The sequence below is a fragment of the Passer domesticus genome, chromosome 12, assembly GCF_036417665.1.
Source record: "Passer domesticus isolate bPasDom1 chromosome 12, bPasDom1.hap1, whole genome shotgun sequence".
Classification (NCBI taxonomy): Eukaryota; Metazoa; Chordata; class Aves; order Passeriformes; family Passeridae; genus Passer; species Passer domesticus.
The window spans coordinates 8,363,577-8,389,285 of record NC_087485.1 but is presented as its reverse complement, the minus strand read 5'-3'; the positions used below and the strand labels follow the sequence as shown (position 1 = coordinate 8,389,285).

The 25,709-nt window shown below is 41.8% G+C and overlaps 1 protein-coding gene across 2 annotated transcripts; it reads right to left on the bottom strand.

Annotated features, from left to right (window-relative positions):
* Nucleotides 1-1,209: 1,209 nt before the first annotated feature.
* On the bottom strand, nt 1,210-25,605 carry MBTPS1 (membrane bound transcription factor peptidase, site 1). Of its 2 annotated transcripts, none has more exons than XM_064387262.1 (23): nt 25,181-25,605; nt 23,002-23,494; nt 21,653-21,910; nt 21,012-21,215; nt 20,532-20,642; nt 19,311-19,420; nt 18,825-18,941; nt 17,809-17,876; nt 17,135-17,237; nt 16,283-16,434; nt 15,294-15,455; nt 14,645-14,789; nt 13,426-13,614; nt 12,708-12,880; nt 11,985-12,100; nt 9,893-10,049; nt 9,008-9,132; nt 8,534-8,611; nt 6,819-6,959; nt 4,392-4,523; nt 3,786-3,918; nt 3,009-3,139; nt 1,210-2,003 (listed from the first exon to the last, which is right to left on the bottom strand). In XM_064387262.1, the coding sequence occupies exons 2-23, from the start codon at nt 23,186-23,188 to the stop codon at nt 1,807-1,809; spliced, it is 3,189 nt and encodes a 1,062-aa protein (XP_064243332.1). In that variant the 5' UTR covers nt 23,189-23,494; nt 25,181-25,605; the 3' UTR covers nt 1,210-1,806. The 2 variants fall into 2 exon arrangements, with proteins under 2 accessions (XP_064243332.1, XP_064243334.1); XM_064387264.1 differs by having other exon boundaries at nt 3,786-3,912.
* Between the last annotated feature and the right edge of the window lie 104 nt (nt 25,606-25,709).

Here is a 25,709-nt window from a genome sequence, read left to right as displayed (position 1 = left end):
TTTGCTACCTGCAATCCCTTCTGAGGGTTTGCCCCTGAGATTTCATACCTTTACTGATTGATTTTTTACAACCTGGAAAAGCTGCACAGCTGCTGCTGGCTGGTCCTGTGATGGTCCTCACCCATACGTTACAGCTGAGATGCTGAAAACCCTCTCCCTATCATTATGGATCTGTGTTCAGAAAGGAAGAAACAAGAGGCTCCAGCCCCACTGGGATGGCACAAGCCCAGCCTTGGGACCATCTTCTCAGCCCTGACAAGCTTCCACTAACATTTCCAAAGAAAAAGCTCTGTGCCTTCTCTGCCATGGCAACAGAATGTTGCCTCTCCCAGTGCATCCTCCAGAAGAGAAATGCTGGAAAAAGGCAACCACTCTTCAAGTTAGGGAAAATTGGTTTGCCCAATCTTTTTTGCAGGACACTCACAAACCCTATCCATGGCTCCATGACTACATGGAGCAGAGTTCTCTCCTGCAGTGCACTTCCCACAGCCCACCCCATCCCTGCTGGTAAGCCCCAAGAGGATGGGGGCAGCCAGACTGCCCAGCAGGGCTGTCCCTGCCTCCTCCTCTCCAGCCATGCCCAGAGCTGCCCACGAACTCACCCAGGACAGTTCACCAGTGCACACTGCTTACCTGCCCAGGCTGCCATTCCTTTCACAAATAAGGCAGCCACCAGCTCCTGGCTCCTAGGAAAAGGTGCTCACCTGCAGCAATGATGAAAGCAGCTGGCAGGGAGAAGCTCAGCTTCACTAGGAAAGAGAGAAGCTATTTCAATTATGGCAACATTAACTGGCACTGCACGGACAGGGGAAACTTGTGCCTGCATCCTTATTTGAGCCAGTGACAATTCACAGGCTTTCAAGCAGGACAAACCAAAGGAGACTGGGTTTTCATCTCTGTGACAGTGACACCACATAGTGCTGCTAGGTGCCATTCCCATGACAGTTTTCTATACAGCTCTTCAAGAACTCTCTCCTTATCATATGCTGCAGAGTTTTGAAGGTTTCCAGAACTCTGTGCAAGAGTTCTCAGAGCAAGCACTGTGTGTATGACTGCCCAATTAGTGCTCCAAAAGAAAGCCTGCAACTTGGGATACCGGTGGTAAGGACAAAGATGTGGTGGGAAGAGAGGTGACATGAAAATCTTCTCTACCCAGTAATTTGCTCTCTTTGACTGCAAATGGAAAGAAGAGCCACTTAGCACGATGTCTTTGCTTCATATAGATAACATATTTATTGAAAAATCTGCTTCACCAACAACGGTGAAATCGTGACCAAAAATTACAAAATGTCATGGTAGTTGGCTTTATAAAAATAAACTGCAGGAGTATGCCTCACTGATTTATACTGGTCTCTCTCAGTCCCTTCCTCCTTTAATGGTGTACATTATACTCTTCAGCATAGAACCATTCTAGAAAATTGCATTCCATCCAAAAAAATGCACTTGTTTTTCCTTAGCAGAGGTCCTTAAAGTGACTTTTCCCCCGCCCTCCCCAACAATAAATATAGAAAATAGCCTCTAAACAAATAAATTTTAGTTTGGTCAGCTTAAAAAAAAAGGTCCATTTTCCCCCTCTTGGGATATGTAGTGACTAAGCAGCCATTTAAACAGTATTCAAGTCTTTGGTGGCTTCAGCTGCTTAAAGCTGCAGTTTTATGTACAGATGATCAGCTGAGGTTCTTTTTTTCTCTCCACAAACCAAAGACTATGAGATGATGTCAGGTGCACACTCGCTGCACCTCCACTGGATCCATGGGCCTGGAAAGCAAGCAGTCACAGGAGGTCATCTTTGGCAAGGCAGAGCTTTCACACAGAAGGTGTCTTTGGTGGATGAACCTGCTGCATCAGCTGCGGCCGTTTCACGCGCGGTTTCCGTCTCTTTGGCCTGCTCTTGGCTTTGTTGATCTGCACCACAAAGAACGCCAGGACCACCATGGCACCGAGAAAGGCAAAGACAGGAATGGTCTGTCCCACATCCTGGTTGTACCGGCCCGGCATTATACCTGGAGAGGCAAAGAGGTTTGGAAGGCAGCAGTTACCACGTGAGCCACGATGGCTTTGCGGTGCTAATGCCATCTACCAGAAGGACCTGCCCCTAACTCTGGTTCAAAGCCCAGGCAGCCATTAATCAGATTACATTTCAGACAGGAAGATTAACAGCTGCAGACCGATTAGTGAAAATCAGATGGGATGCTAACATTACAGGAAAGCACCAGCATTTCCACCTTGACCTATTCGGGCACATGAAAGCATTGCCCAGATTTCCTCTGTAACAACAGTCTTCTGTTTTGCATTAGAAGAGAGATGGAGACACTTGACCATAATCTTACTACTAAGTAATTGCTGTAATTCAAATCCTGATGGAACGAGGAAAGTGATTTCATGGTTGCTTGCTCCAGAGACTGTGCATACAGTGAGGATGAGCTAGAGAAACAAACCCTTCATTTCTGCAGGTGTCTCTGGTCTAGCAGCTCAGACTGGGAAAAGAACACACATGAGGCTTTCCAACTGCTTCCAGCTCAGCCTGCAATGCCAATCTTGTGAAGGAGAGCTGCCCACCTGAAAGCTGTTCTGAGTGCTAGACAGAATTTTTAGTGTAACTAAGGCACTATTCTAACAAAACTCTTCTGGACTCTACTTTTGTGCACTCACAGAAGGAATTTTAATTAGCAGTGGGTATGTGGTCACAGTCCCAAGGACAGAGGCTGCTGCTGACCCATCAGACTGAACAGCATCCAAACAAACCTCAACTATCAAAATGCATCCACCAAGATCTTCCTCCCAGTATATCATGCACACTTTCTATTCAACAAACTATTCATACACAAAAAAAAAAAAAATCTTCATCAGACAGCCTTTGATAATACAGCCATGTATTACATGCATGTTTTTCACAACTGAAAATAAAGAGTGGCCTCTCATATGGCTGCGCTGTGTTTTGGGTTTTTTCCAAAGCTTATGCAAAAAGCCAAACCAAACCAGCAACTTTCAAACTTTTCAATATTTACCTCCAGGAATGTCCCATGCTCCACTTTCTCCGGGGGACAATGGTCTCACTTGGGGTCGGTTCTGTCGAAAACTGGGCAGTGCCACTTTATCAAGGTCAATTGACAGCAATTTTTGATGTTTCCAAAGGTTGCTAGAAGAAATTGAAAGACAGAGGTGTCTGCCCACTTACTTCATTAATGCAAGGAATCTTGTAGGAACACACAATGTGACAGTACCTATACAACCTACGTATAACTTACTAGCCTGGACCCATTCTTTAGGTTCTGCAGTTTCCAGGCCTCCAAATTTAAATTCAGACATCAAAGGGACACAACCTAGATTAGTAACTATTTACAAACAACTCCCTTGCACACAGACTTCCAAAAGTAACCACCAGCAGATTAACAAGGGCTATGAGCACTTTCCTTCAAGGGACTGACAAATGGCACAAGAGAAGGCAGCACCAGGAGAGCTGTCCAAGAAGATGCTTCAGAAAACTCTTTCCAAGGCACACAATGACGATGGGTTTCATCAAGACTGTTCACTCAAAGTTGGAATTGCTCAATCACAACAGTGACTTGTGAAGTTATTTTTAAAATCCCTGAGTTTCATAGTGTAGCTATTAGGTGAGTCAGAGTTATTCACTGAAGAGGCATTAATCATTATTTCCTCTTTGCAATATGGTATTTTCCTAGGAAAAGACATTACAGCTGTCCCTTTCAAAAGCAGAAAGAACAAATTATTTTTCAGCTGAACTCAAAATTGAGACTTCTTTTACAAGAAAGACATATACTAACCTGGGGGCAGTTTCATTCAAAGGCTGTGGTTTGGCCCAGGACAGGTGAGGACAAGCAGGAAGGGACCGGGGTTTAGGGTCTCCCAAATGAGCCTCGAGCACCTTTGAGTATCGATGTAAATGGTTACCTGCAACTCACAGCAGAGACAGACTGGCTTACCCAGAGACAGGCAAGATAAAAGTTACCAGCACTGACCCTGGGCTAAACAGTGCTGCTGTAAACCAGGGGCTGTTTACAGTAATGAGGACTCACAGCTAAATATCAGAACTAACGTAAAACAGTAAGAGTCTGCATCTACCACAGCAGTTAATCTAAGTTTTTCTGGCAGCAAGTGAGATAATACTGAACATTTTATAATGCTCTGTAGCTAGTAACTAGAATGCCACCCTACAGAACCAGGCATCTGAACATTCCTACTCTATGAAAAGAAGGTTTTCTTCAGTCTAATCACAACTAAACTGTCACAACAAAACCCTGCAATATGTGCTTTCTTCCAGCAAAACAGCACAACACTGCAGAGCTCACAGCAAACCCATCTTGCTGGCATGTGACTCAAGGGATCTGCCCCAGCCTTCCTTCCAGCTTGTGCCACTGAGGCTCCCTCACCTTCCATGCGCTCGGGGAGCGAGGAGCCGGCTCCCGACGGCGGCCGCTGCCGCTGCTCCGAGTGGCTGAGGCTGGGCGGCGTCACCCCGTAGGACGTGTACTGCAGCAGGGAGTCCAGCAGCCAGAAGCAATCTGTGGATTTCACAGCCCCAAAACAAGATATGCATGATGCCACATTTTAAATGGCTTATCTTTCTGCTAAGAAGGCTTTAACAACATTTAGAGTTACAATCCAGTTTGCTGGGTCTTGCTTTTCTCCTGAAGTTCTAGGCTCACTTTCAGAAAGATACAACTTTCAACTCACCCCACCTTCCCCTGCAACACACAAACACAACCTTAAACTGTTCCATCTTAAAATATTGTCCCTTGTGTACTAAACCAGGCTCTTTTGGGGAGCAAAACACAAGAAAATGTTTTGAATACAGGAATTCCAGGTTGCACAAGGCATCAATGTTTTGACAAAAATCATGAGGTTCTTCAGTGGAAGCAAAGAAAGCTCTGAGTTTCTGGTCTAATTTTTAACAGGGAAATAGAGAACCAACTATTCTTTTGAAAGAACAAAATAAATACCTTGCAAAAAAAAAGTAAGAACAAGGCAGTGTTTACAGTGCAAGGATATGACTCATTTGCTTTCTCAAGCTTAAAAAAATAAACAAACAAACAAAGGAGAATCATTCTGGATACATCCCAGCTAAAGGTACAAGTATAACCTACAGCAGCTGAGGTACAGGCCAGGCTGGCAATCAATACCACAATACAAGTGATCACGGTTTATTTTGCACTTCAAAAGCTCATGATCCCTTGCTTTGATTCTCTCCTGAATTATTACTACCTTAATCCAGAGCTACCCCTAAGGAACAAGCACTCCAGCTAGTTCACATCACAGCTCTAAAGCAGGAGTAGGACAATGCCTTATCAGCTATTTCCACCACACAGCAAAGTATTTTTCTCAGAATTTCTGCCCCTAGGAACAGTTGGCTGGGAATGGGAGTTAATCTTCATAATCCCAGTGTCCCTTAAACCCTCACCTTTGATTTTTCAAAGAGGTCAAACAGATTTTAAGGATTTATATTCACAAATGTTAGGAATTTTCCTCAGTTAAAGCCACCGATGTCTCTGCAGGAGACATAGCTCGTGGTTCACAATTTAAAAGCTAATTTTAAAGGACTTCTTTAGAGCATTCCACTCTTTCTTGCTTCAGATGTCACACTGAATTTAACAGTATGAGGGAGGTCACAGAGCATTATTTTCTATTACTTAATTTAAAGCTATGTATCTTCTCTATTGTTATGTGCTTTCAATAACCTGCAGCAAGCACTAAGGCACAAATGTGCAGGTGTTAGGGCAACTCAAAGGAAGCAACCCAAAGGCAGATAAGGAAAAATCACAGAATTCTTAAAAAACCCCAGAATGTATGGTAGAAAGAGAAATGAGCTACAAATGGAGAGCTCCCTTAGGCAGTAAGTTCCTTTAAACTTAAATAAATCAGCCAAGATATGGATTGCACAATGTAGTATTTTAAAATGTCAGTGACAAAAGCTTAAAACATTATAGATGTACTTTTCATCACAAAAGGAAGATTCAGTTCTGTTCAGTGGAAATGCAGAAAAAGACTTCACATATTGGATTATCTTCCTCCCCTCAAGCCACATATCTTCCAGCTTGTGCTTTACATGTCATGAGAAACCTAAGCAACCTCTTAAAAATGTGCAAACTGCTAGAAAAAAGATTTTCTAAGAATCAGCCATAGTGTTAGGCAGAGAGCATGGCTCCTCTGGCAGCCACAGAAAACACACACACAACTCACACAACTGCTACCTAGAGCTGCAAACAACAAATGGAAGTTCCTACTTTCTGACATGTTTACACCAGCTGGTGTCAAAGTAGGATAACCTGAAAGTAGTAATGCACAACTGAAACACTCAGCATTACCATAAATCCTCACAGGAAACATTGCAAAGGGAACAAGGCAGATTGAGGTGCAAACTCAAAAGATAAAATCCACTGTTCTATATAAACATGCTGAAGATGTAACTAGGGAAAAAGTGGAAGGATCTCCTAATGGCCTCTTCACAACTTCAGATTAAGAATGTGTAACTATTAGTGCCTTCTGCAAACAAAAACACCCCAAAAAATTTTTAAAAAACACAAACCAACCCCCCCTTGCAAAACAGCCCACCCCAAAAATCAGCCCCCAAAGCTTATAGAACAGGAAATAAGTGTGTGTGGTAAACAACTCCATTTATCACAGGGCTACTTCATGTGGGGCGCCCTTTTGCTCTCAATGCACCTCACTGCATTTCAGCAGAGCTCTGCAGAACTGAGATTAAACCCCTGTAGGGAATATTTAGAGTCCCTAAAAACCATCTGCTGCTGGTGGGGCAGTGGAAGGCGCAGAGGACAGCGGCGAGTGCAGGCAGTGCCCACCTTTCTGCCGGTGGCTGTCGTCCAGGCAGTTGGAGTCGCCGTACAGAACGATTCTGCCTCCGCCTTCCGAAGGAACTTGGTAAAGCCCCAAAATAGGGACGTTTTCAATTACAGCAGTCTCCTGCTTTAAAACTTCCAGACCTAAAGCAAAGCACAAATAAATTTCATGGCCTGCAGAGCGTCAGTATCAATCTACCCATGAAACAACACAGCCTACATTTCCAGCTGACAAACGCAACAATGCCCCACACCACATCACACATTTTTGGAAGAAGTTTTCAAAATCACCATGTTGTTATGACAGAAATTAAACTGCTCCAAGACCCTGATTGTAAAATTTCCTACTGATAATAAATTTTTTTCTTCTCCAGCAAAGAAAGAAAAAAAGACCTCACAACCTGGATTATCTTCAACAACCTTGAATAAAAAATTCTAGCATCTTCAGCAAAACGTTTAAAATCAAAATGTTCTGCTCTTTATATTGTTTCTGTCCTTCTCCAGAATTCTACAGAAAGCCGGTTTTAGGTTAAAGGTTTCCTACATTTCCTTCCTAAAATTATATCCATTAGAAAAAATAAAGACAAATTTCATATTTGTATTTGAAATTTATCCCCTTTATTTGAGACATTGTTTAGATAGCAGAAGCAAACCAGAGGGCTCTTCTGCCTCAGGAATTGCAATGAAAAGGATTCAACAGAAAAAGCAGGTCCAGCAGGCTACTTGTCAAATTGACACTCTGTCTTTCTCTCTCACTCATAAGGAAATATGTAAGTCATTGGCATACAGGGATATTGTCTTTCCTCCAAAAGGCTCACACAGATGAGCTCTACTGCTCCAGAGAATTTCTCCATGGGGTAATTACCTCTGCCAAGTCAAAAATACAATGAACTCACTGATCTTCTCTGGCAGTTGCTGACTTGTATCAGAAGCACTGCATGTGCTTCTGCTCTCACACTCAAACACTTCACCCATCTGCACAAACCTGACCTGCAACACCCTAAGAGCTCTGCTTACAGAGCCCTGAACAGCACTTCCTAAAAGCTCATCAAACACAAGATTTATTTTTTAAACTGCCTGCTGCGATTACAGTTCTGAATTACCCCCTCCCAAATGAAAAGATATTATGATAAAAGAAAATGGAAATGCACAGAGAACAGAGCACTCAAGTCTGAGACCACAGGCATCCTGTATGCATAAAATTTTCCCTTACAAGAGTTTCACTGATGACATTTTGTCTACTAAACTTTTCCTTATTTATATCCTTAGATCACCACAGCTACCACAACGCTCATGCTAAATATGGCAAGGTGATGTATTTCAGTAGTATTTGAAACTTACCAGAAATGTCAACCAGTAACAATTACAACACAACTCCTCCCCTTCCAGAGACACATGTACGTGTGTGATCATGTTTCCATACAGCAATCACAACACAGGGCTGCATCTAACACTTGGATATTGCATTATTTAATTATTTAATAATTAACAATTATTAAATAATGCACTATCCAAGTGTTGTATGCACATTGTCACACTGCAGCTGCCTGTTAGGCATCAGCTACATGTTCTAGGCAAAATGAGAAAATGCAAAAATACCTACCAGTCAAGGTGGGTTTGCATTTATTGTTTTTAGACCTTTAGACTTTGCAACTTTTCTTGTGCAGTGACCCCAAAGTTCTACTCAAAATACTGAAAAAGGACCAGAATGTTCATACCTTGATCCTTGAAAGTCTGTGCAATGACAATGCCATCTTCTGGGAACTTTGCAATACTGCACCCTGACGCGTAATTCACTGGAAGACATCACCAAACTGCGGTCAGACCAAAATGACACTCCCTCCCTTCCCTACCCAACAACCCAGCAGAAAACATTCCCAGGAACACTGCACTGAATCTGCACATTTTGACCAATGTATTTGCAGAGAAAGCATTGCTAAGCACAGCTTTCAGAGGCTCACCTTTACACACTTTCCAAATATTTCAATTTAGGAGTTTTTTTAAACTAAAAAGCTAAATCAAATACCATGAAAAAGTCTACAAAGGAAGAAATCATTTAAGAAATCATTTACGAGACTCTCTTCACTGAATCTGAGTGGTTCCCTTGACTCTTGCTCAACCTCAAACTTGCAGAAAACCATTTTCCAAACACCCCACTGTAGCCTGTGTACACAATGGACTCCAGTACTCACTTTCATGACTTGCCAAGGTAAAATCTCCTTCATACAGCCCATCACTGAAGGCCATATTCCAGACAGAAAGCAGATCATTGAGAGCTGGTATATTAGCACCTCCAGTATCAGGCATCCACCACTGCCTGTAAAAATTACAGTGTAACACTGTTTATTAGTATACAAAATATACTCCCAGAGTTTGGATAACATGTCCTCCTGCATACAGACTTTTCCAAAGCCATTTAAACAATGAACTTCATCTTAAAGCCTTCATTAACTCCATGGGCATCCAAGCAGCTGTCTTTGACAACACTGCTTTTGAGTTAAAGTTAAATAATACTGATGTAAAAGTTCTCAGTACATTTCAGCTGCATGAACAACTTCAATTTACTAGAAAGAAATTCAGTCTTATGCTCTTTGTTTGGCTAAGCTGAGGTAAAAATAACAGCCATGTACCTTGCTTCTCATATTTATAAAGAAGCAAAATGTGACATATTTTTTCTTTATATGCAATATAACATGCAGTAATTTCAGTAACAGGTACATGACCTGGTGATACTCTTGCAATGCACAATTACTTTCTATTCTGCTCCCCTAAAGTAAAACCATGTCCATTTTCATTTGTTGGTCTCGTCTCCAATTTCTTATTTCTCTTCATTGTAAATGTTTTTCTTGGCATTAAAAGTAGAACACAGTGCCAAAGACGCCTCCACAATCATGATAAAATGGGCAGCTATGCTCCTTAAGCTGTAGCCTAAGGTCAGTTCTGCTACTTAAGGTAGCACCTTCTTACAGGTAACATCTAAGTCCTGAAGTACAGTGCATCTCATTTGGGATTTTTAGGGTAATATGTGCAATTCTATGGCATTTTATTTCCCAAAGCACTTGGAAATAAGTCAGTACCTTGTGTTTTCATCATAAAACTTGACTTTTCTCATCACAGACGTGTTGTACCAGTCACTAAAGACTATCAGTGAAAGTCCATTATCAACATCCCTCCTCAGCTTGGTGATCTCTTCAGGGAAATACTCCTCCTCACTGTCCACCATCAGCAAAGTCCCTGGGTGTAAAAGCAGAAACAGGAGTTCTCCAGGCTGGTCACTGTGATGTCACCACTATTCACAGAACCCACACAGAAGCCAAGACAAATGCACACTTTCATGTTATCTGGTCCATGTGCTCTGACAGCTCATCTAATGAAGTCATATTTAAGGATGATAAACATAAGACAAACATATCCCAAAATTAGTTTGGCAGCACATGAAATTTTTAGCGTGTTCCTTATGACTGCTGCTTGTGTGGTCTCAAGAACTGAATGCCCACATGTGTCAGGTGTGTGTTCTGCAGTTTTGTGTCACCCAAATGCTCCATAAACTGAGCCAAACTGTGGCACAGCTGGACAATGAGGGGATTCACCACTGATCCAAACTGGAGTGCTAATGCAGATGCAGCTTGGTCAGGAGGTTTTTCACTGCTCCAGCTCTAACAGCACTCCCCTCACTACTGCAGCCTGGCAGCCAGGTAGGCAGTAATTAGTCTGAAACGTTGTTTGATTCATCCTTTGAAAACTACAGCTGTGTTCTGGTAGGCTTGACTAAAGTACCACTGCCACTTTCACACAACCCTCTGCCACTCCTGTTAAGAAGCAAGCACAACCTTCTCTGTACCACTGAAAAAAACACAACCTGAAAAATATACTTTTATTCTCTGAAAACATGGTTGTTTTCAGACTGCTTCTAAATACCAGCCCTTTTGCTTCTTTACTTTCTGATCACCCAGAGAGATGGTGAAATTTCCATCCTCAAAGACAACACAAATCTTGACAGGATGATACCCTGAGCAATCTGATAAACCACTGTGAGCCCCATGTCTCACAGGTCCTTGCAACCAAGCCAATTCCACAAGTCGAGGCAGTCTGCATTTGGAAAGCCTTCTGATAAAGATCCTGTAGAAATGGGACAGAGTGCACCCTCTTTCATCAAGTGTGATAACAATACAAGCTAGGGACAAGTGGCAGATGAATGATCATTGAGTTTTATTCCCCTCACTTCTTCTTCAGGAAATTCCGAAAGCCCAACAAACTACAGTCACATGAGGTACAACACAATGGTGAATCGGAGGAGGGAGAAGTCCCCTAACGCTGCTCTCTACGAATTATAAAACTAGTGCTCTCAGAAGAAATGCTATTTTGCTACTTTTTAAAGGACTAACATTTATGTATCCATGTGTACATCCACTGAACCTAAAAGCAGTGGTGAGATATTCACTGAAGAATCAAGATAAACAAAAGGTTACCACTGGCAACAGTCCCAGAACTGGCACTCGGGAGAATGCACCCTCACCTCACAGTGCACTGAAACACAGCCCAGCCCAAAACAGAAGAGGGGTTTTGGAGCATGCCATGGTTAAACAAGGGGCATATGGAAGCAGAAAAGAGCACAGACAGCTTGCTCTGTCCCCTGCCTGGCCAAGCTATCCAATTTCCTTCCTGATGAACACAGAAACAAACCAGATACTGCTTTGCTATCGCATATGGTTGGATGAACACTTTATCCACTCTTTTATCTAATCAAAGATCACTAAACATAAAAAAAGAACCAGGATGGGCACCTTTGATTTTATTCTGTTAAACAGGTCACGCTTCATTTTGACTGTGCCAAAACCTTTTGGCAAATACAGTTCTGTCTTTGTGGGACTGAATACTGAGGAGCTTTTAACCCACTCAGAGGCTGGCTTTCCCTCTCTTTTTTCATGGTAAGTACAGAAAACTGCATTCATTCTACTAAACTCCCAAGCAAGCTTCCCCAGCAATACTCCACACAACTAAATATCAGCACATACATAATAAATACTCCCAATGCCAAAACATTTTTCTACTACCATTTCCTACTACCAATTTTCATTTGTACCCTCAACACATTTTTGGTCTTCCAACAAAAGGTCATTTCAGAAAAAGTTAACAGTATGGAGGACAAGGCATTTAACTCATGCTTACCATACTGACTTGCATCAAAACATGTAAATGGGGAACCAAGAACCTCAACAAAGTACCCCATGCTCCTGAGGTGCTGGTACATGTCCCTGAAGTTTGTATGGATATGGTCACCATTCCTTAGAAAAAGAAAAGTGTTGAAGACATTTAGATCTGGCATGTAGAAATCTGATTTCCACTTTTGATTTTCTGAAATCCTGTCCACCTGCCACCTCTGCATACTCCAAAAGCTTTCCAAAAGCTTGTGTCCTGGTCACTGACCCAATTAATCCTCACTGAGGTACTGCTGCATGATTTTTCCTATGGATGCTTCCCTGCTCCATCTATGAAAGATCAGCAAAGTCTTTGAAGACAGTCTCCCTTAAGAGACAAGGGGTCTCTTCTTGTCTTTTAAATTGTCAAGTTTGTTTGGTAAGTGAATGCTGAAGCAGTTAATAAAGCGTTCCCTTTAACTTCCTGTGAGAAATTAGGTCAGAATACAAAAGCCAAACAAAAGTCTCAGTATCTTATATGAGCATTTTAAAAGCTTTTCATTTCACATGAATAAAACCACAGAGCTCAAAAAACAATCCTGCACCAAAAGCATAGAGTCCAAATGCTTTACATGGACTTCTGTAATCCCATGCCCCTCTGAAAAAGGCCAGAACTACAGCATTCAGTAAAGTTATCCCATATCATTAACACACAACCAAGAAATACTGATTTAATAGAACCTGAGATAAATACCAATCTAATGGATCATTCTTCATCCTCAAATTATCCCTGGGGAAGTATCCTGGTGGATAACGGAGGTTGTGATATTGATCCCAGAGGACTCGTTTACTACGAGGCGGAGTAGGAATAATCTTCACTTTTATTGGAAGCTTCACCGTTGAAGTCTGCTCTGCACCATTCTTAGACTGAAGGACAGAACAAACTGCAGTGAAATGCTTTCTCCCCACAGCAATCAGTTCACCATGGATTGTAAAAGACCAAAAAACTGGAGGGACCCAATCTACTTTTTGTCACCAAAGAGATTACTTTTGCCCTAAATTGCTGCAGTATTTTTTTCTGCACTCAACAGTTTATAATTATGCTCAGAATGTAAAATACTTAACATATGTTAAAACTGTGATGTGGTTTAATTGTTCAAAATCTTAGAAGTTTCTCAGGAACAATTAAGCATGGTTCAGGCAATCTTTTTCAAAATACATTACTTAAAATCCACAATAAACAAATGAGATTATGATGCTGGTCCCAAAGAGAGGTTTCCTGATTCTAAATTATATGCAATTTGCTCTCAATTATAAAGAACATTATTTGTACTCTGTAATTTCCTGACCCAAATTTAACTTACCCTTCAAATGACAGGGCTAGAGCAAACCCTTAAAACCAAGGTATTTGTGTATCAGAAAGCAGTTTAGATAACTCTTCACCCAGAAAATCCAAGATGCACAGAACTTACTTCATTTTCTGCAGGGGATGATACTGTGATCATAACATGACCCTGAGCAATGCCTTCCCAAGATGCTGCTTTCTTGGCTACAGAGATGGAAATTGCCAAGTATCCAGACCAAGGCCACAAGACAGGGGAATAGGAGAAAGCCACTTCGATGTTATCCCCATTTTGGGGGAGATAGGGCTGCCAGTCTGGCTGTGAAATGAAGAACACAGAACAGTGGTAACACACTTTGCAATCATTACTTTTTGCACACATAGCCCTTTTCCTCTGCATGAAGTAACAAATATTAGCTCTTCTGAAGATTACATCAAATTTAAAAATACCCTCCAAGCCCCAAAGTTTGGTGTTGTGTCAGTGAATCACCCCAATTGTGACAGTGTCAATGACCCAGACCAGAGCAGGTCTGTGAGAAGCTGCCCTAGTGACCCTGCTTTAACATTCTGAGATCATGTGCAAACATTTATTGGTGAGAGCACAAGATTTCCCTTAGATAACAAGGCCAGCTAACAGTAGAACAGACACAGGCCAATTACATCAGCTGTGTGTATTACCATAAGATAAATGACCTTTGACAAGAGCTTCAGTGCCCTTTAATGTAAGCTTGAATCTAAAACAAACCACAACAGTCACCCTAAAATGTTACAATTAGGCTCATTTACATTGGCTGGAGTTACAGGAGAGGTGTCTTTTTTAACTTGTATCAATTCTCAAATCTATTCTACATTTACACTTCATTAAAAGCCTCCCTAGCCAACCAACAGGCTCAACATCCTGGGTGTGAAAGAACAGGTTTGGCAGCAGAGCCTGGTTAAGCTGATACATTCAGGACACCCTGACCCATGAAAAGGCTTAATTTAGTGTCAGGATGCTTTACTGAGATCATTTAGGTTCCAAGATGAAAACAAAAAACAAAACAAGAAGGTCTGTCCAGAAGATTTTAAATGCTATTAAAGAATACAAAGACATCTCTAAGCACCTCCTAATTCAAACCGGTTTTGCAAAGATAAAATGTTACACACCCTGAAACCAAAGCATTGCTTGAAAACTTACAGACAACTCAGGTTGACAAATCCTCCAATGTGGGTGCACCCTGTAATCAAACATTTTGCATCTCTTGCTCCCAGCAGTGAGGTTTGTTCCATGAAACTCATAGCTAAAGTAGTATTTTCTGGGAAGGTTTGACCAACATTACCAGCCAGATTTTGGAACAGTTAATACTTACCTTGTCTACAATTCTCCCAGTGACTCCCATGCCATTTAGGATAGTAACATTAACAATAGTTGGCATCCCTCCATAATATATGGGCTGAGAACAATAGGGCCACATGTAGGGACATTCAGTCAAGTCAATATAGCTTGGACTCAAACTACAGCAGGACAGAGGAGGGAAAATTTAAAGAGGAAAAAATTAACAATAAACAGAAGAACGTACCACTACACATAACCACAAAAGTTTCAGATAAACCATTCCAGTCATAGTTTACCAAGCTCTCATCTCACTTCCCAAACATGCCCCAAAATCTTCTTCCCTTCCTATTTTTTAAGTTTTGTGGAAAGATTTTCACACACAAAAAAGGAAACATCTCTGTTCAGGGAGAAGGTCCTTATTCTCAAAAGTTAAATTTTAAGTCCTTTTCCACTATTCATAACATCTAAGGCTACAAGAGAAAAGGATCATCCCCTCCACTGCTGCATGACTTTTCATCCATTCTCTGATCAAAATTCATACCTGAGATTATGCAACATCTGTGCAAGTCCTCACTGTTGCACAAGCACAGATTGCTCAACCGAGCTGCACATGCACCACCTGCTCTTTTAAACAAAAGAGCAAATTCTATTGTACCAATGATTAATTAAGGATTAAAATTAACCTGGCCTGTGGTTTATAGCTGTTGAGGATCTGATAAGCTCTTAGAAGATCCAATTTGCCATGTCCTTGTTCAAACATGTTGACTCCAGGAAGTCTCCGTGCTGATGCAATCAGGGCCTGCTTCATACTTGCTGGATTCACCATTTCACGCTTCTGAACTGTGCTGAAACATTAATAATAGACCACAAAATCAGTTTGCTGTAACATTCTCTGTTCATATTTGTCTATAATTGCTTGATTTCTCATGATACTAATGTAGAAGAGGGACAAGTTTCTGATATATTTCTCTAATAATACATGAATTTTTCTCCTTACAATGTGCTCCAGGACCAGCAGCCATTACAATCAGGGCAGTATCTTTATATGCTAAATAAAATATTTGCCTTCTAAGGGGGTAAAACACCTCTGTTGTTCAAACAAAAATACACCATTTCTTGGAGGAAATATGATGACGACCTTGAATTTTTTGCATATTCTTCAAATAAAGGTTTGTCTCATCCATATGGAATAGCTATGACAAACAAAAGGTATGGACTTGCAGTTCCCACTTTCAAATTCTTCAGTGTGCAACAGCTGACTTACCCAACAGGATAATGCCCAAAAAACCCTGCATCCTATAAAATTTAGAAGTACATAAATAATTACCTACTAAAGATGCCTACTTTGAGCAGCTGCTCTTTTACAACAGTTGACAGAAGGGCAGCAATTCCAAATTATTAAAAAATGTGACAAAATTGTCTCATAGTACTGTTCTGCCTAATTATATTCCCAAATACCTAACCATTATTCAAACCAGTTCTCAAGTTTTTTCATGAAACACAGAAGTAGCCAGATAAGGTAATGTCTCACGCAGAACAACAGTGATTTTACTCTCCAAGTTTGTTTTCCTACATGTAAACACAGCTTAGTTTTATTTGATGGATTCCTTTATAGAGACTTTTATGACCCTACTGATTAGTATCTTTCTAGAGGTTCTTATACAAGACTTACCTCACTAAGAGCGTGACAGCACCTGCCACCACAGGAGATGCCACACTTGTCCCAGAGAGGGAGCGGCAGCCACCTTTCATACCAGACCCTCTCACTCCAGAGCCATAAGTGACAATGTCAGGCTTCACTCTGCCATAACCTCCAGGCAGCTCCTGTGAAAGAAAACAAAAGGATTATTGCCCTAATGTAAAATGAACACTGATGGCTTCACTTGGGCACTTAAATTAACTGCAGGTCATTCAGAAGTAAAATTAGCAACCAAATTATCTGAGGTTCAGCATAACAGAATAGCAACTAAGCCAAAGGACTCAAGCTGTTCAGGACAAGTTCCCAACTTTTCAAGGTTAGGCTGATCAGCATTTCTGCTAAGCAGGAAACCACTGACCAAATGAGAACCACACTGATTACTGGTTACACAAACAGAAGAATGTGACAGTACCCTTGATCAAGATCACCGTGCAGACTCATCTGACATCACGTGTGCAACAAGCACCCCCTCAGCTCCACAGGCAAGTAAGTGCCATTTCACATGTAGCACCTGGAAATCCTAGGATTCTTCAACTGAAGGACAAGAGCAGGCCTTCATGTTTGCAGATTTAACCACACAGACAAGTCGTCACCGTCAATCAAAAGGAAGTGGATGTTTTTAAATTCATCAAAAATGTCAATAATAGTCAAGACTAATATGAGAAACCCTGAAAAGCTTCTTGCTTACAGACTTAGAATTTCTAACTATTCTGATCTCTGATGAAATCTTTTCTCCAACATAGGATTGCCCACTCAGAAAAGGTTGCCCTTCCAAGGCCCTTATTTTGGCTGCAAATGTGAGCAGCCACCATGAAAATATCTTACCCAAGTGGTCATTCCCCTAGATGAAAAGCGAGCTATATTGTCTTCAAAGTCAATGCCACCTACTCCAATCACATCCATCTGGTCAGCAGGATTATTCAGAGTCCTAGAATAATATATGAGACATATATATAATATGAGACAGGAATATTATAAAATTAAAACAATACCCAAAAAACCAAGATATAATCATAAGTTTATGCTGGTAACAGAAATGCTGCCATCAGGTTTTTGTCACATACTTGTACTTCACAAGTGACAGCAACTTATCAGGCAGTTACAACCTCAGTAACTATCAAATCATGTACCTTGAAGACAAAACAAAGCCTGGTTTTAGGCATTTATTTTAGAAATACACCACAAATTGTTCTGGGTTGATCCTTTCTATATTCCTTAAGTCCAAGATCAGTACCCAAAGCTGTCTGCTCACACTAAGAGGGAAATGTCAGCTGGAAGCACTGCCATTCTTCTGCTGCTGACTTTCTACTGTTTCAAAGAAGTCATTTAGTTAAGTACTTCACAAAATGCAAGTAATAAGGACAGGAAAAAGTTTAACTTGAGTCACTTTCTAAGATTAGAGAGGAAAAAAGGAGAGAAAACTTCTGACCAAGCACAAGTACTTCCAAACCCACAGCACACCACAGCCAGTTCCCTTTGAAGCAGTTGCTGACACCCACCCATATAAAGGGCCGTCGTTGCCAATAGCAGAGACCATGATGACATTGTTGGCAGTCAGCTCCCAAACCTACAAAAAACAATGTTTACAATAAGGCTCTGACACCAAAAAAGAGACTTTTCCAACAGAAAACATAACCTCTTTCTGAGCCTTATAAGATACATCTCACTGTATATCCAGTATTAAGCTCTGAACTTTCCTAAGATGATTTTATCAATAACCCAGCCCTGACAGCAACACTGCTGACAGAATCTTCTTACACCAATGGAAAAACTCTGGTCTGTAACAAAGCACTGCAGATGACAAAGTCAAGTAGTTATTCTGAATCCCCTCCAGCAGCGCTCTGGGGAGTACACTGAAGTCACTGTCAAATTAAATTTCAATGCAGGTTTCAATCAAAAAAAAGGAATAATTTATATGCTTCAAACCCCTTAACTGGCCTTTACAAAGAATTACTATATCCTTTAGTTGAAAAGTGAATTCATTCTCTTAATGCTTTTGAAGGCCAGGCCAAACATTCAGGGAACTATGACATTTACAAAGACAAAAAACTAATTCCATCTTAACTTGAACCAAATCTCTTAGCACAGAGCTGAATCAACTACCTGCACTTTTTACTTATTTGTTCTTAAATTCACTAAAATCATGTCGTACATATTTTTTACCATTAAATAATTTAACCATGCAGAGATTAAAAAAAAAAAAACAAAACCAAGAATGGATTTTAGTTAAGTGTCTCATATAAAAGGTCCTTTTAGTTGTCTGCTTGGGAGTAATTTTCAAGCATTCTGTTAAAGTTACTTTCCATAACTCCGTGAACATCTGCATTGTGCCTGGGGTTTTTTTAACTCATTCCTTATACATATTCCTAAAAGCCTGTACACTGTACAAAATTTCTGTCACACAAATGAAACACAGAATCTGTCAGCAGGACCAGACACAAACAAGTAGCTCTGCAAGTCCAGCATTTATGTGAGAGATACAAACATTGTGCCCACTTCATTTCCTCATACTAACTTTGTCAACAAACGGATGATCCATGAAGTCTGGCCCACCAATACTTAGATTCAGTACATCTATCTTCTTTAAAATTGCATAATTAAAAGCATCCAGAAACCAAGATGTATATGAGACCTATGCATGAAAGAGGGGAAAAAGTTACCATTAGAAAAAGTCTGTGATTTCATGACAATGCAGACTTTAGACAGAGAGGAAAAACAACACCAAAATAAAGCACAAAACTGACAATGGTCTTAAATTTCTAGCATTCAGTACATTTAAGTGACTCCATTATACAGTTAAGACTTCCATATCCTGTTTCTGAAAAACATACCAGATATGGAAACTGACAGAAATCTGTCAGTTCTATTTATAAATAGAAACCTGTATCCTTTCCACTTATCAATGTCTACATTTATGACTGCATGCAATACCCCCAAAGGAAAGGATTATTACAGCATTAACCTGGAAAGGCAGGAATTGAAACACGTGTAAAATAACTACCTGATTATTGGTGAACACTCTGAAAATGTGCAGTTCAGCATTTGGAGCAAATCCCTGGCATTCCCTCATGCTGGCTATCACACCTGCTACAAAAGTCCCATGGCCTAAACCTGTCAGCATGAGAAGGAAACAAAATAAGACATTAGAACACAAAGAATTCCATTGCCAAGAATTTTTACCACTGAACATCACCTATAGCAAAAATCACATACATTTAACAGACTTTACAACAAAACAAAAGTGCTGGGTTCAGTCCTAGTCTTTTTGAACCATATTTTGCTACCAGGTTCAGTGAGGACAGAATTTGCAGCACACTGTAGCCAGACAACCAGCTGATGAAACTTGGGTGATTAATTGTCCAGTCCATCCACTCCTGATTGCTACCAATGAAATCATGACAAAAACCAGTATTTTGGAAAATGCAGCTCATTTCAAAGTCAATGTATTTTAATGCAGACTTCTTACATTTTTGTACTCCAAATCTGCCTGTCCAGCAACCCTCTGGGCACAGAACTTACAGAAAGAACTATCCAAAGCAGGTGCTGCAATGTAAAGTAATTACTGTGTAAACAAAACTATGGAGGTGCACACAAGCCTGAGCAATACAAGCATCTACTTTGAACTCTAGGAAGATTCAATGGCCAACTGACTCACTGACCCAAACTGTATGAAGTTAATAATATGTGAAAGCACACAGTCAGGGCAAGTCAGGGTCAACACACAAAAAAAAGGAACACAGTGTAGAAAATAAAAGAGGTTCAGTTATACAGAATAGAAAATCTTTACAGGAAGGTGCCCAACTCTGATCAGTTTAGGACTACAAAGTAAGGAAAGAAAATGCTGTCCCTCATCAATATGGAATTATCTACCACAGTGAAAGAGCAACATGAAAAGGAGTAAGGAAGAAAACACCTTTGTTGGGTTTACTCTAAATGCCACCTTCTCTAGCAACGTATTGACAGGTGCACAGTAACTTTTTGCCCTGACATTTTTCAACAGCTATGATGAAGTGTCACATACAACTCCAAGGACACTTATGCACCCCCCTTTTGGAACCTTAGTAGTCCCTGCTAACTTTGGTATGACTACAAAGTGCCTGGGACACTGCAAAATTAAGCATTAAATATCAATATACACCATTTTAACAGATGTTAGCAGCACAGCAGCAAGCACAAAACACACCAGTGTCAGCAACAGCTGGAAAACTGCACAGTAACTCACCATCATCCAAGGTTCTCTCATTAGTCCAGTTTGTTCTCTCCTTTACATTTTTGAAATGTGGATGTTTCTCACTCAGACCAGTGTCAAACACTGCTACTCTCACACCAGCACCTATTAAAGAAAGCATTGCTTTTTCTGATTCAGCTCCATAGCAAATCTAGTCTATCGAGTTAAAAGAGAACTTTTGTTTAATGTAGTAAGCAATTTACAATTCAAGTCAGTCATAGGTAATACATAAACTCATATTCCAACTCAGAAATTCAAAGATCACAAACATGATGAACTTACCCCTAAGTAAAGTACACACATACAAACAAGCACTCCATAAATACACAATGCATTCCAAACCAAATTATTTCTCACTCATTGCAACCTGGCAGCCAGTGAAAGGTTAACACACATGAGTCAATTAGCCTCTCCTTACACTTCACTTGTTTTTCCAAGAAGGTTATTGTTCTCAGGCAAGAAGCACAAGCATACCTGTGTAACCCATCTGCCAGAGGACATCTGCCTGCAAGGTCTGAGCAACCTGGCGAGGGATGGCTCTCAGCAAGCGCCGGCTCGAGTGGCGGCCTGTGGCGTGCCAGAAGCCAGAGCCCAAAGACAGACTTGCTCTTCTCAAGGGCCGTGATGACTGCCACTTCTGAGTCCACCTGGTTTCATTGCAGTGCAGCACTGGGTCAGCTGTGTACAGTTAGGATGGAGAAAATTAAAAACAGCACGAGGAAAGCCGTAATAGAAGTGATTCTTATGCAAACTTAAGGCGTCATATTTGTTACAACAAATGTTTTAGAATATTGAGAATCTAATTTCTCTAATCAACATCAGTAGAAGTTTATCTACTATGGATACAGAGGTACAGAGGTCCCTGTTCTATGGTAAGTGACTGCTGCAAAAGAAATGTTTCTATGTTGCAGATGGAAATAAAGCATGCTTCAGCAAACGTATGACAAAATCCTCGCCATTTTATAACCAGAAGAACAGATTTCTGTTAATTAAAGAAAAACTGCAAGGCACTTTACACATTACACACTTACATTTGTGTAACACTAAGCTAATGGTCTGAAATAAGGCTAAGAACACTTTCCCAAGGCCACGCAGGCACACAGAAAGTAACTTACACTCTGAATACTTGAGTGACCGAAAGACCTTTCTCTGAGGTGTCACACGCTTGATGTTTGGATGATCTTCCAGAGTGAGCACTCCATCCTTCTGCCTCTCGTTGATCTGAATAACTTCAAAATCGCTCGGGTAGTCACTGGCCGGGTTGTTGCGAGGTACAATCCTCCAGTTCTCAATGTCACCACTTTTTAATGCACTTGAAATAAATTTACTTCGAGCTTTAGCTGTGAAGTATCCATTGAAAGCCACAATATACTCTGGAACAAGAGCACAGCTTTATCAGAACTGGTGTTTAAGCAGCTTACACATGAATTCACATTGCAAAGTCTGAATTTTTCTTTACTTGGAACAAATAATCACAATTTGAGGCCCTTTTCTGCTGCTTTTACAAGCTTGCAATTTATTTCTGCACTATGTAAAGGGGTGGGCGTGTTGGAAACATAAGAAATAGGACAAAAGCCTTTGAAAGGAAGGTAGAATTGTAAATATTAGGGAAAAGCAAAATGACATGAGAGGAGCAGGGGCGAAGGAACAGATTTATTGTTACAAGCTGATATGCCAATTCAGCGTGCTTCTTAACTGGTATGGTTTAAAGACTCTACATGGTACTGAGCTTTAGTGGAAATTACTGACACTAATTATGACAACCTCAGAAAACAAAGTCAGACTCAACAGCCCAGTCCCTGATCTGCACCAGTGACTGTCAGCAGGCTCAGCTCCAGCTCACACCACCACACTGTAGCACAGGAATGTCACTTCTGTCACCCTCCTGCACACGCCCAGGCACAGCCCAGCTCCACTGCAGTCCTGCAGGTCCCTGAGGCAGCACAGGATGCAGGGCAAGGTGTCCTGCTGCTGTCCTCTGCCATCCCAGCTGCAGCATCTGCCTTCCACCCTCTCCCTTCACTCTTATCTGCCATCCTTCCATGCAAGTATCACTTCCAAACTTTTTCTTTAACAAATCCACAGAGACTTCTTGCTTTCCTCTCCCCTTCAAGGCCCATCTGTGTGGTTACATTTTATTAAAGAGCCTCAAGCATACTTACTACTGGCCAGGTCAAAACAAACAGCTACTAAGCACACTACTCTTGCCCACCCAAGCCTTCCCACTCCATTTTCACTTTTAAAACCCTCTGGGTTTCCCTCTCCCTTCTCTTTTTGGAACACTGTCTCCAGCTAAACAAACAACCTTTGAGAAAGTGTTCCTCTTTTGGAATATTGAGAATTTAACAGATGATGAGCTTCCACAGAAACCCTGAGTGTTACAATTGCACAAACACCACAAATCAGTGCCATACACATGAACATGACATGGATTTTTTTGTTTTACTGCTTAACTCTTTATTACCATGCTCCACGACTGTCGAAGTGAACTCCACTTTCAAAGTAAGACGAGAACATCCAGGACATATGTGAGCCTCGTGAGAGGAATTCCCTACTCTGGTACCAAAGTGTTTTTTGCCACAGAGTAAAATAACAAACAGAACAAGCCAGATGTTTGCAAACTTCATGATCATAGAAGAAAATGGTTTCATTCCAAAAATTCCATATATTCAAATCAGAATTTTCTTCTTTATAAACTAGTTCATTTCTGTTTCAGTAAACGTTGCTTTCACTGTGCTGATCAACTGGATATTCTGAAAGCTGGATCCAAAGTAAGTAGAGATTTCATGGTCTTTTCAGGTCAAGCCTAGTGAACAGGCTCATTTCTTTCTCCGCTTCTTCTCCATTTTGCATTAAATGATTCAGTCACTCAGGATGTGCCAGCTCAGTCCTGTACTCCATTTCTGATGGCAAACTTAACTCCCTAGAAGAATTAGCAAAGCTGATTGCAAGGCAACCTGTAAGGCAGGGCAATACAGAAAATAATTAGAATCATTAATAATTTGTGCTGTGTAGTCTGAAAATCACCAAAAAGAAGACACCTTTGGCAGTTTCCTTTAGAAATAATAGAGAAAAAAGTTCCTCATATTCCAGTCACAATTTTTCACCAACACTGAAGTTTTTCCCTTGCTCAGAGCAGAACACGAGTGAAACACTCAGGTATTAACCTGACAAGAGAACAGGCAACAATGACCACCAAACTCAACCACACTTCACGTAAGTGGAGCAAAGAGCTAAAAATTACATGCAAATCTCATGGTAGGGAAAAAGTGCAAAATAAAATACTAACATGATAAAAGTGTCCATGAACACTTAAAAAAGCATGGGGTTTTTTTGTTTTGTTTTTTTTTTTTTTCCCCCAATCAGAAACATGGCAAATAGAAATAATGCACAGAACCTCATTTTACACAAGGCAAATCAGATTCAAACTCTATGCCAAAGCCAGGTAAGGACAAAAGATAGCAGAAGAGGCAAAGCTGCAGAGACTGTGTTTGAAAATCTACATGAAAAAAAGCCTTTCAAAACTTTTCTGAGCCAGGGTGTGTGTTATGGGCACCTGAGGAAATAAGAGCTGATAACAGCATGTGAATTTAAAGGAAGGTGCTGAAAGTGTTTTCCACATGCAGGGACAACCTCCAACCTCCTCTCCTTATGCTCCAAAGTGCATAATACACTCAAGGAAAACTGCAATGCTAGTATTCTTCTGAACTCCAAACACCCAACCAGCAACTGAGAGATACAAGACCATTAAAAGATAAGAAAAGAGAAACATTTGTGTCTGGTTTGTCACAGCACCTGGGGAAGCAGAACTGTACATTGCAGCTGTGACCAGGACTGGAAACCAGGGGCCTTGTTAGGGGATTCCCAGGATTCAGGGGAATGATGGGCTGACCTCACAGCACAACAGATGAAATGAGTCTGAATGCAACAGCTGTTACTTCATTTTCATTTAATTTTATTTAGCATTATCAAGTATCTCCTTGGAATAGGGACAGAAATTACCTCTATTTTTATTTGACTGACAACACCACGACAGACTAGGAACTGCTTGTTAGCAGCCATAAAGTTTCCCCTTCATTCCTAACTCAACAAACTTACAGTGCACTGACTCCTGGACTCGGTTAAGCTCTGCCTGCCTTATCACTTCATCGGTTAATAACTCCTACAGCAATAAAATAAAACAACCACACAAATGAGCACAATAAACACCCTTGCGGCTAATAACAGGCTGTACGCAAGCACGATAAGGAAGTACGATGGACACCGAGAGCAAAGGAGCAGCACACCCACAGTCTGAGCTGTTTAACACGCACGCCGTGGGGTCAGGACGGGACCCACGCTCGCAGCCTGCCCCTGCCCTGGCAGAGCCCCATCCACCCCGCGGGCCGGGCACGCCGGGAGGATCCCCGGCTGCAGCAGCAGCACCGTGCGGCCCCGCCAGCACTGACGAGCCGGGCCCGGCACCGTCCGGCCGGACCACAGCCGCAGCGAGCGCGGCCGGGACCGTGCGGGGCAGCTCCCGGCCCGGGCAGGGCGGAGATGTGACAGCAGGCGAGGAGCCGAGGGGCAGCGAGCGCCGCCCGCCCGCGCCCCGACCCCGAGGGAGCCGCGGGCTCCGGCCCGTCCCGCCCGCCCGTGCTCACCGCGCCGCCGCCGCCCGGCCCGCCGCCATCTTCAGCGCTGTTTACCGGCGCGCTCTCGCGAGAGCCGCGCGGCCGCGCTGCGCAGGCGCGGGCGGTGCCGCCCCGGGAGCCCTCAGGAGGCGGCGCGGGGGTCCCGTTAACCCCGGGAATGGCAGCTTCAAACCCCGACCCAAATTAAATGTACGGGTTTAAAGCCCCTTTGCCAGCGAGCGGAAGGCGTTGCTGGCAACACAAGCTTTATCCCGCACGACTGAAGCAAACGGCTTTGAGGCCAGCTGAGGTTGGGTCAGCTGTGGACAGACCCCTGGTACCCCCTCAGCTGCTCCCCATCTTCTCCCAAACTTCATAGCTGTCGTTTTGAACGGCTTGATTCTCCTCGGGTCCCGTTTCTGATGGAGTCGGACGAGTCGCACACTCTCTCAATGTTACAAATGGATATCATGTAGCACTATGTGAGGGAGTGTAACTTAGTGTTAGAAATAACACTGTAGCTGCTCCTGCCCAACTATGTCAATGAGAAAGTGAATAG

Bases quoted from the DNA above. Each gene is read 5' to 3' on its own strand.
- MBTPS1 (XM_064387262.1), bottom strand. From the start codon at position 23,188: ATGAAACCATTTTCTTCTATGATCATGAAGTTTGCAAACATCTGGCTT. The intron at 21,911-23,001 runs GTAATAAAGAGT...CTCTTGTTCCAG, and splicing joins TTCGACAGTCGTGGAGCATG to AGTATATTGTGGCTTTCAAT. The intron at 18,942-19,310 runs GTAGTTATTTTA...TTTCATGCATAG, and splicing joins GAGTGTTCACCAATAATCAG to GTCTCATATACATCTTGGTT.